General features: G+C 32.3%; 1 protein-coding gene across 1 annotated transcript in view; it reads left to right on the top strand.

Annotated features, from left to right (window-relative positions):
- The first annotated feature begins 896 nt into the window (after nucleotides 1-896).
- Nucleotides 897-11,779, top strand: part of LOC120775686 — a 135,659-nt gene continuing 124,776 nt past the window's right edge. Inside the window, exon 1 of the mRNA XM_040105985.1 lies at nucleotides 897-1,531. Coding sequence (XP_039961919.1) covers nucleotides 1,326-1,531 — 206 coding nt within the window. The 5' untranslated portion in view covers nucleotides 897-1,325. The remainder of the gene's footprint in view (nucleotides 1,532-11,779) is intronic.

Below are 11,779 nucleotides of genomic sequence, written 5' to 3'. Positions count from 1 at the left end.
ACTAAATTTATTTTATTTTGTTTTTTATTAATTTTGTATTATTTTTTTTCATTTTATATCATCTGAATTTAATTAAATTTAATTTAATTTAATTTAAATAAATTTTATTTTTTTTATTGTATTGAGTTGATTTTTTTCTTTTATTTAACATATTTAATTTTTTTAAATTATTTTAAATTTTCCGATCTTTTTATAATATTTATACTTTTAAAATTATTTATAAGTTTTCCGTCGAAAAGAATTTTTGAAAACAAGTTTTTATGTATTAAATTGTTAATAGTAATTAAAAATTTTTATACATTTAATTAAAAACTATTAATTAACCATAAAAAGTTATTAAATAATGTCAAGGATGTTTATTAATTATAAAGTTTCATTTATCATTGTCTTCTCTCTCTTACAGCCATTCCAAATAAGCTGCATAAAATTTAAGAAAAAGGTGACTAATTTCGTTTGTGCAAAAGAAAACTAAAAAATTAAACATAATTAAAGAAAATCAAAGAAAAATTTAAAAAAATTTAAAAGAAATTAAAAAAATTCAAAATTTAAAAAAAAATATGTATTAAAAAAAAATTTTAAAAATATAAAAAATTTCTGAGCTTCATAAATATTCATTCAATAAAATTGCCGAAATACATTTTTGGTAAAAAAAATAAATCGGTAATTTAAAAAAACATATTTATACAAAAAATTATAATTGAAATTGTTTCAAAAGTATGTTTTTAAATTCTTAATTTAAAAAACGGACAGTGTCTTTGTTTTTTTAAAGCAAATTAAATAAGCTTTTTAAATTTATTTTGCAGAAAAATATAATCAAATAAATAAAAATTATTTTAATAAAAAAATGTGCTTTTAAGGTTAAAAAAATTTAGTTAAAAAAATGAAGATTATGTGAGATTACATAAATCGCTTTGAAAACCAATAATTTTCGAAAGGCTCATCGGTAAAAATAACAAATTAAAAAATTTCTGAAAACCAATGAAATGAAAAGAAGCGCGTCGCTCATACGCCACGACAAACCAGCGGCATAATAGATTACGCGATCACCGAAGTATAGAAATTGCCACCACATCCACCTACAACAAACTATCTGCACCAACTGTAGGCCGCAAAAAACACGCGGAATGTCAGTTCAAAGAGTGATTGCGAATTATTGAAGTGATTAAATAAGCACAACAGAGCAACTAATTAAATGAAGCTAATTTGTGCAAGTGCGGGTAGTGTGTATAAAACGTAATTAAATAAAACAGGTGCATAAAAAATCAAAGACAACACCTTGAATACACAAACAGCAAAAACAAAGAGCTTGAGTGTCTAGCGGCAGCATGACTGAGAACAAGGATAAACACGCCGCCAGCAGTGGCGGCAGCACAGAAATCGCCAGCAGTCACAACAATAACGCGCAAGGCCAGAGCACGAACGACGGCGGCAACACCAACAAGCCGAAGGATAAGAAAAATGACAACGAAACGACAGTCGCGCTGAGGGATACGCAACTTGAGCGCGAAAAGGATAAAGAGCCGCATGACAGGTAAGTGCGAAAATGCCGGCAAATGAGCGAGTGTGCTATAAAAAGTGACTCTATGTACAGCTTGATACATACAAACATAACTGTACGTGATACATAAATATTTATACAGTACTGTGTATATATACTGTTATGTATATAAATATATATTAATATTTACAAAGTGCTCATGCTCTGCATGTATAAGAAGGAAAGCGTGTTTTTTGTTGGTCTGCCGCCTGGCTGCACGTTGCTGGCAACAAAAGTTGGGTGAAATTGTGTTGTACATACATATACATGTACATATACAGTAGAATATTTATAAATATTTCCTTGCCGGTATACATATGTGAGCGGCAGGAAAAGTCAAATTACTGCCTTGTCTAAGCCAAGTAATATTTTTTAATAAACTTAGCTGCGTGAGTGGATTTATTTTGCTAGTCACAGTTGTATATAACTACATACTTATATATATGTATATACAAACAGTTAAAATAAGACATACGAGTCAGTCACAAGCATATATGGCAGCTGCATAAAATCTCAATTTTTTCATTTGATTACACATTATCTTCGCGCTGCTCCTTTTTTAGCCGCGCTGACTGGCAAAATATAAAAGAAAATTGTTTATAAGTGTTCAATGCCTAAGTGGATTAACCTTGGCTGACATTAAGTAGCATTATTGAAAGTAAATGCAAGCGCAAGGATACACAGTCGCGTACATAAGAAGAGGAAAATATTGTTAAAAATAATATTTTTCATGAGAAATTTGTAAAATTGTTTGTATTTATGCATGAGACTGTGTGGAGTGCATTATACGTGTAATTAATATATTTTGGTGGCCTAAAGAGGGCTTGATTGTTGAGCTTGGCATGTAAATCGGGCTACGTTTGCTGCAAAATATATAATAGGAAATATATCTGCGATTTAAACAAGTTAAGAATTACTGTTACTCATGATAAGCTTTTTATATCAAATTTTTCTAAAAAAAAATTAAATTAGAATTAAAGAAAATTTATCTTTTACAAAATTACGTAACTTTTTTAATAAAATATTTTTGTTTTTTAATTTAAATTAAAATTACGTAAACTAATTTCTAAAAAAAAATTTAAACAGACCCTTAGAAAAATGTAAAAATACTGTGCCCAATTCTAGCAAACTTCTAAAAAAAAGTTGGACAAAAATATATAAAAAAGTTTGAATTCAAATTTTTCAGAATTTAAAAAAAAATTAAAAATTTAAAATAGAATTATTTATTTCGTGATGAAAAACTAGGCCCACATTACTTCATTTCCCATAAGACATGCAAAAATAGTCAAAGACATAAAACGTAGCCTACATTTGGGCTGCTTTAGCGAAGTCACATAACTAAATACAAAATCTAGAATACTTTTTCTTAGTTTAAGTAAAAACCTCGGAAAAAAACATGAAGAAAAAAATATTTAAAAAAAGTTTAAATTAATTTTTTTTTAAATGTTTAAAGTTGAAGATATAAACTTTTTTATAACTGTTAGTAGAATCATTCATTTCGTGATGAAAAATTAGGCACACATTGCTACTTTTCCCGAGGAACATGCAAAATCTGTTAAAAACCTGAAACGTAGCCTACATTTGGGCTGTTTTAGCCAAGTCACATACCTTAATTACTAAAATAAACTAAAAATATGATATTACTGATAGAATTTATGTATATTGTGATAAAAGAGTGCCCGGTAATTGTAATTTCAATTTCTGAACCTGGATTCCGGATTTCCGAATTTCCTACCCGCAATTTTTAATTTAATATACCCTTAAGTTAGACTGCTGTTAGACTATAAATCTGACGAAACTGAAATCATACAATAATTAAAAAAAAATAAGTTAAACAACTGTGCACCACTTACAATCAATAATTAAAAAATAATAATATTTGCCCAAATACTTACTGACTAACAACTTGTCATAACGCATCGTCAAAAAATAAAAAAATAAATTTATACATATATTATTATATATATTCATAAAAATTGTTGTTATAGCTTATAACTTTACGAGACTACATGAAACCCCTAAATACTTAATTACTCGCAATATATTCCTATATTCAACTAATATATTCTTACGTAATATTTTGCTCCTTTGTCGGTTTTTTTGTTTGTTCTACAAAGTACCAAACTATATTGGTCGCACTTTTGGCTTTCAAGCCAGCAACTAAGTAAATACATTCAAGCGTTGCCTACATTCAGGCTCATTTTATCGCTTTAGCAAAGTCACGTACCCAAATCGACATAAGCTAATTAGGTAATTTGTGCAGAAAGCTGGAACACGTACTTCTACTAATTCTGCATTAGCTAGCATTAAATTTATTTAATTATAACTTAGCTATTGGACAACTGAATTACTTTGAAAAAAATAAAAAAAATAATGAAATGAAAATAAATGAAATAAAAGCGTACAATTTAATTGATTATTTCTGTTGCCATTTAATTAATGAAATTATTTAATTAATACTCAAACAAAAACTGCACGTATCTGCTTGGCATTTCAATAAAATAAATTAATTTGGTTGCATAATAAAAAAGCAGTTATGCCGTTATTGCGGTGAAGCAGCGAGTATAATATGCCACAAAAAATATAAAAATAAATTGTAAAATATATAGTATGTGTAAGTAAGCACGTCGTAATTGAAATGGCGAACCACAGAAATATATATTTGCCGCCTTCAGAATGTATTCGAAAAAAAAAAATTTGATATTAAATTTTAATGAACTACAATGCCTCAAAAATTGTAAACAATTACTAAAAACAATATTTCAATTAAATATGTAATTTTGTAATTTCAATCAAAAGGAATTTTTTTTTTAATTTTTAGGAAACAATTTTTAAAGAACACCATTCTTTCATATTAAAATTTTAGTTGTATACGTGTAAATAATTACATATCTCATCATACTATATACGCATTCAGTTCTAAAGTTATACATAGCTTCCATAACTTCAGCACATAATTCTATTAATTATTCCCTAGACATTACCATTATTACCATTATTTTAAAGAGCGCAAATTAATAGCTTCTGATGTCATAAAGGCAGATATGTTGAGAAATCAGCATGCCCTTCGGATGGGTGGATAAATTTAGTTAATGGAGAATCATTATAAGGTTATATAAAAGATTTGTGTAGAGAAAGACCTTGACTTTACGAATAATCCTTTATAGATTCATTTCAAGGTTCCCTACTTTTTTAAAGAAAAAATACAGAAACTCCAAATTTCATAGGGAATGTTTATTATCTTTCGAAATAACATTCTTTGGCATTGATTTTTTCGCAGATTATCTCTTTTAAATTTTGGTCGAAGCTACGTCTCAGAGGGTCCATCCGTTGAGTCCAATTTTCGATTACTCGTTCGAGCATTTCGACTGTTAACTGACGAACGACACGCGATCTGAGATGTGTGTTTCCGGAAAGATTTCTTAAACTCAAGTGCTGCGGAGATATTTTGTAATATTTTGCAAAATTTCCTTTTTTTCGATAAATGGAAACACTTATTTTCAAACTTTTACGTTACTTTGTTCCAACATAATTTTCAATATTTTTCTAAAGTTTACTTTTTTCGATAAGTGGCCATTCAATTTCACGATTTTTCTACATTGTGAACATTCTTATTATTGCATAATTGTTCACACTATTACTTTTTTTTCGTCAGGTGGCAACTTTATCCCAACATAATATGTAAAATTATGCAAAATTTTACTTTGTGGGATAAGTGGCAACTCTATTCTAAGATTTTCCTACGCTATCGACTTGACATGTTTGACATAATTTTATACAATTTTCAGCCTTCATTATTTTCGTAAAGTGACAACGCTAGCCCAAGATTTTTCGACATTACTGACATATCTTCTGTGCAGAACTTTTTATTACACGTCTTATGTTCTTCGGTTTAATAATATGAAAAATGGCAACACTGTTGCAAAATATTTTTTAAAACTGAAGAAGACCTCAAATGCAAAGGACCTAAGCTAACATGTTTCACATTTATTTTGCACAATTTAACATTTTGAGAAGAGTGGCAACACTGTCAAAAATATTCTTAAATGTGGGCTAAGCGCCAAAGACTAACAAACTGACTTAAATGTATGCCCTTCACATTTATTGTACACAGTTCAAAGTTTTTTGATGATGGCAACACTGGTCTGATATATTTTTCAAATACTCAAAATACTATCCAACGGATCTAAATTAGTACGTTTCACACTTATTTCGCATTTATTTTATTACATTTAAGGTTTTTGAATGGGTGGCAACACTGTTCGGAAGCGCTTCTGAAATACTTTCACAATTACTGCTGCCCAGAAAACTTTAGATTTGTATACTTTATTTCCTTTGTAAGCGTTGCCAATTTAAACCCATAGGAACCAAGCTGGGTTATAGACTCGTAAAGTGCAAATTTTTGTGAATATATCAGGTTGTCAAAAAAGTCTTGCGGTATTTTCGCACAACGATGGTTTCAACGTTTTCGTTCTGATGTAGAGGTGGTCGAAGATGCGCCACGCTCCGGAAGGCCTGTCGTCGAAAATTGCGATAAAATCGCTGTATTGGTCGAAAGAGACCGGCATATGTAGTAGCTGCCGTAGCATCGGTCAAGAGCTGGGCATGAGTCATCAAAAATTCATTTCAATTTCATTAAAAAAAAAAAAAAAATCAATAAAAATACCGCAAGACTTTTTTGACAACTCATTATAAAGTTAAGCTGGTTTGCTCTGGAAAAAGTCGTTATTCGAAATTAAGGCCGTAATTTGACAGTATGTTAGAGCTTATTGCTAGCATATGCCAATCTTGGAGGGCGAAACTAATAGCTAGCTCACATAAAACTTCATCCTGAATACTTCTGAAAGCTCTTCATATATGTATACCAAAAAATTCTGAAGGACTGTAGATAAATATGACTTTACATTGTTATCATTAATCGATTTCCCAGTAATATTTATACCTCATATACATAATTTTAATAAAATATGAAGATATTAGAACGCCCAAAAATATTTTTTTATTTAATTCGTAAAAAATAATTATTTTAAAACTTTTAGTCTTCTGAGGTTAGCTAAAAGTTGTAATAAACTAAATTTATGTTGGCGTAATATTGCCTTTACTTTCCGGAGCTTAAACTTGAAGTTTCTTTCTGAGCTTTCCGAAAAGTTTTCATTAACTGCTTCAAACAAAATTCCTTAAGTGAGGTCTTCAGTAAATAAATTTAAATAAGAATTATGAGGATTAGGCGGAGAAAACCATAAAATACTAGAAAATTATTTTCATTATATTTATGTTTTTTTCTAAACTTTTCTAAATTTACACCGCAGTTTTGCTTGCTGAATTATTATGTAACTACCTTTAATATTAATTTTACTAAGATATTCTCTCGTGATCTGCCACATTTGTTTGCTATTATACTATGTACTCAGCCTAACTATTAATTTTACAATTTTGTTTGCTTTGTTTGCTTTTGTCTATACATTGCTTTTGGTTTGACTTGCTCGCTTTTCCACTATGTACCCAGTCTTAGGCCTAATTTTACAATTTTACCTGGTTTTCCTCTCGAGACTATTCCTTGTTTTGCTGTGCTTCAACTTGAGTAATAATTCTACAATTTCGTTGTAATTTTCTCTCCAGATTAACTTTTACCTTGCCTACAATGTCACTATGTACTTCACCTTAGTCCCAATTTTATAATTTTGCTTTTGCCGTCTTTTTCCTCAGGAGTCTAAATCATTTTATTATTTATTTACTATAAATAATAAATTTCATTGCTGCGCCTTAAGTGCTTTATGCCCTTACTCCTTTGATTAATGCCTTTTTGAAACGGAATATCGTGCTTTTGGGTACACTTTTCCCCAAACGCCATTAAATATGCTGTTTAAAATGTGTGTTCACATCAAAATTAATGGCGAAAGCATAAGCTTAGCTTTGCTTACTGTTGTTCTAATAAAAATGTGCTATTGCCAAAACAAAAGCTTAGCTTTATTGAAATTTTTGGCTATACTTACCAAAGCATAATGGGATTTTCACGTCTAAAAACAGACTTATGAACACCAAAACTAACGCATTCCATAAATTTCTTTACCCACTTAAAGCGCTTAACTACTACTACATATTTAGACACAAACAGCAAGTTATATGAGGCAAAGCTATAATCCGCGTAGCTGCGCTTACTCGCTCTTTGAACGCTTAAACGCTCAGCACAAATTAGTTTTTTATTTATAGTTGCAGCAAAATTGTAGCTGCCATGCGGGCAAAGTACGTTGGCGTGCTGTGAAGGGAGCACTTACGCCCGTAATTGGCAGCGCGCTGAAGCTTTCCTTGCATCGCGCTTTAAACTACAACTTTGTTCATCGTGTGTGTAGCTGTATGTGTATGTGTGCGAGCCGAAGTTTTCCTTCTCAAATCAGCTGCGTGATTAATCATAATCAGCCAAAGTTTGTTGGCTTTCGCGCAACGACAGCGAAATCGAGATTCGTAATCCCGGTAGGGAATATCGCACACTGAGGTATAGACTAGGGAATTTATAACATATATGTATGTGTGGGAGTCTACAGAATATCGCAATAATTTTGTCCACAAAATGAAACTAGAGCCGTTTCACGTATGTTTGTCGATATTACTTATTCAATATAAGCAAAGTTCGTAACGGAACGGGTACTAAATATGCTGATAAGTGATCTGTCATCGAGAATCATACTCCGTTCCTTGTCGATGACAAACAATGAGACCCAGTAGTCAGATTTCTTTGATAGTACTCATCTCTACCGACATTATTTTGATCCAAGGAGCTTGATATAGTGATTTTACTCCACTTCTTCTTATTTAATAGAAGTTCTCCGGTGACGAGATCTTGAATAAGTAACTTAATAATAGTCGAATGACCCGGAATGAGCACTTTTACGCTTCAGTTCTAGTTGCCTTTAAATACAATTTTTCTTTTTCTTTCAGCAAAAATATTTTTTCATTTTTCTGTATTAGTCCGAGAGATCCCAGGAATATCGTGTTTTCTGCATGTCCTATTTCGTAAGCTATCCACAAGAAAATTTACCAACTCAGATGAAACAAAGTAATATGTCTTTCAACAATAAAGAGTTTGCGAAGAACTTCAAATATGTTTCAATAAAATAAACTGAGCTCGCGAAACTCCTGAGGCCCATTACTTTAAAAGATCGTTCGAATTTACTTTTTAGAGTTTTTTTGGTTCAAATTGTTTCTATTGCACCGACTGCCTCGATTATGGTTGTGTTGCTAATTAAGCATGTTTTTACAAATCAATCTATCTTCAGTAAGCAGCAGATTATATATTATTTTTACAAGAAAATTCGAATAACTTACCATTCAAAAAGCTTGAGTAGAGCTGGGTCACCATCCGTATATGCGCTGTCGCAAAAGTCTTTTGACCCAAGATCGCTCGCAAAAGGTCTAGTGATGTCTTTTCCCTTGGTAAAGCTAGCCATAGTTGCAGGCCATTGCCCTATTGGCGTTCATGCTGTAATGTTGGGAATCTTGCTATATAGAAGAAGATGAGGTGGAAACAACTCAACACTTCGTTCTTGACTGTCCCACGTTTGGGAGGTCAAAACTTAAACACTTGGGATTGCATACCTGCAGACATCCCCACGAACTGGCAGAAGTGAAAATTAAACTCCTGTACAAATTTGTATTGGCTACTAAAAGTGTTGCTAATTTATAAGTCCAAACACAGGAGTTCTTCTTTTCTATGGCTTCACAAAGGAGTACATATAGCAGTTCACATGCGATTTTGATCAGCTATCTAACCTAACGTAGCCTAACTTACTGTTCAAATATCTTAAATCCTTTGAAGCGATGGCCCGAAAATATCATGCTTCTCATTGCTTGATCAATGTTTGTAAGAATTCGTCAACTAGGTGAGATTTAGTAACCTGGACTTTTTAGATGAACAATCTTCAACCGTGTTTCTGGAATACCACAGAACACTCTGCGAATATGATCGTAAAAGAAGCTAAATATATGACGAACAATGGAAGAAGTTCCTTAGAAACCAACTACTCAATTGAGTTATTAAACAAAATTTTCAGAGCGCGAAAAGTGAAAATCACTTATTTCAAGCATCTGCTTGATCTCGCCAGAGATACTGGATTTGTCAATTAAATATACGATGACATCAACACAAACTATAAAACCTCGTTTGGATTGTCAAAAACGTTGTCTCTGCTACTCATACGCAACTCTTCTGCAGTTGCTGTTGAATGACAGTGCCTATAGTGTTCCTCAAATCCATATTTTGTGAACCAAATTTATAATATGATAAACGAAGGCACGAGGAACATCTTCACTATTTTTAGCTGGATCATCCGCGCCTTTGCTTGAACTGTACGAAAATTTGTCAGTACTCCTATTCAACACACCGAAAGTCCGGTCGAACGTACACATATCTTCAGAAGTTCGGTATGCTTTGCTTCGAATTTTTCTCTCCCTATACTGAATCATACTGTACTTTTTTCTCATATTAAATAAATTTCCTATCCGGACACTTCGGAGCTCATGATATACAATGAAATGGATAAGAAATGAAAACTAACAACTTTTTAATGACTGCAAATGGTGCACCAACAGAGAGCGTAAAATTGAGAGAACGCATGCACTTTATACATTCAGACTAACGTGCTGAGGAAGTTTGCAGGCAAGAAATAAAAAATTGAAAAATGCGAAATTCAGTAAAATTAAATTCGAAAAGCGCACTTCGTGATAAGGATGAAAAACAGAAAGGGTCACTATGAAGAAAATAAGTGTGAAAGTTCACTATAACTATACAGAGAAATAAGTATAAAAATAAATAAGTCAATAGGTGGAAACTCAGCTTTCCGATAAAGGATGTGTCGCGAATTAAGTGAGTATCCTGAACTACCTTTCGATCTTGTTGTAAGTTTTACACAGGTTTTGTAGAGTCGAAAATCGATAGATCAGTCATGAAGCTTCGAATAGAAAATCGACAGACAAAGGAATGTGACATACTTAGTTCGGTTCGTTCCCCATTTTCGGGTGTGTCCACATGACTTGCTTAACTATACTTGATTGATGTTTTTATATAGCCCTGCACGTAAAGTAGCCTTTCCTAAATGCTTTTCCTTCCCAGTTCGCAAAAAACGCCTTCTTGTGAGACTCCACATTTATACAGAAATACGCTTTTATCGGCAGTTCGTTAGAAAAAAGTTCCTTATGACTTGGAAGTTCTTTGTGATTTTGGAGTTTCCTAGAAATTTTGGAACTTACGAAACTTACTTACTGTCTCTTAAAGTAATTTGTCACATTAAGTAATTAATGATGGTTAGAATAAGAAACTTTTTCGAAGGATAACCTCAAATTTTGTCGTGGGTCACAGAGTCTCTAAAGAGAAGACTAGTCACTTGATGGCAAACGTAACTGTGATTATGCGAATGAGGTTAGCTTTGATGTTGATTCTACTTAATTTATAAAGGTAAACAAAAAATGATATTTGACAAAGGACGAAAAAGAATATTTGATTACAAGAAGGTTGATATGTGCTTAGCATATAAATTAGTTAAGGTAAATGGCAGAAGATGCACGAGTGAAGGTATAATGATATGTGAAATTGATAAGAAAATGTGTGCAAAAAGAAAATGGAGCAGCGGGAGAGCTCAGGAAGGCTTAATGCTAAGCCAAGGGAATTATAGGCTCAAACTCATTTCTAACTGACGGCCAAAGCTGGCCGTTGGTAGGGGTGAAAAGGTAGTGGAAAGCCTCGCTGGGCAGGCCAAGCAAAGCTGGAGAGGGACGTTAAAGCGTAGCAAAGCATTTAACAACTCACTAAGCACGTCGGATGATGTAAGAGGATGTTAAAATTATTGACAAATTTGGTGTAGTCACGTTAAATAGATAAGAAGGGTATAATAAATGCAAACAAATACGATTCTAAATGCCAATAGCGTGTAGAGCAAGAAAAGTCGAAGAACTCGAGGCGAGTCGATGAAGTTATAGGTATAAGGATGAAAAGAGGTAAAGGGAATCAGAGAGCAGTAATGAAGAGATAAGAGCGGTAAACAAACTATGTCAAAGTAAATTCGGCCGAAGCGGAGCGTCTACGAATGAGAATTGAGGAATGAGGGAGGTAAAGTGAGTAAGAGAGAGTCCAGTGAAGGGTAAGAACAGAAGGATTTGCCGGATTCTTGGTATGAAACTGTAACGGCGAAAGAAGGCAAAGTAAGGAAGGGAGGCGATGGGTGAAAGTTGAAAGTATCAGACTCTGGGACT

This window comes from Bactrocera tryoni, chromosome 4 (genome assembly GCF_016617805.1).
Source record: "Bactrocera tryoni isolate S06 chromosome 4, CSIRO_BtryS06_freeze2, whole genome shotgun sequence".
Classification (NCBI taxonomy): Eukaryota; Metazoa; Arthropoda; class Insecta; order Diptera; family Tephritidae; genus Bactrocera; species Bactrocera tryoni.
This window is presented reverse-complemented; position numbering and strand designations above follow the sequence as displayed.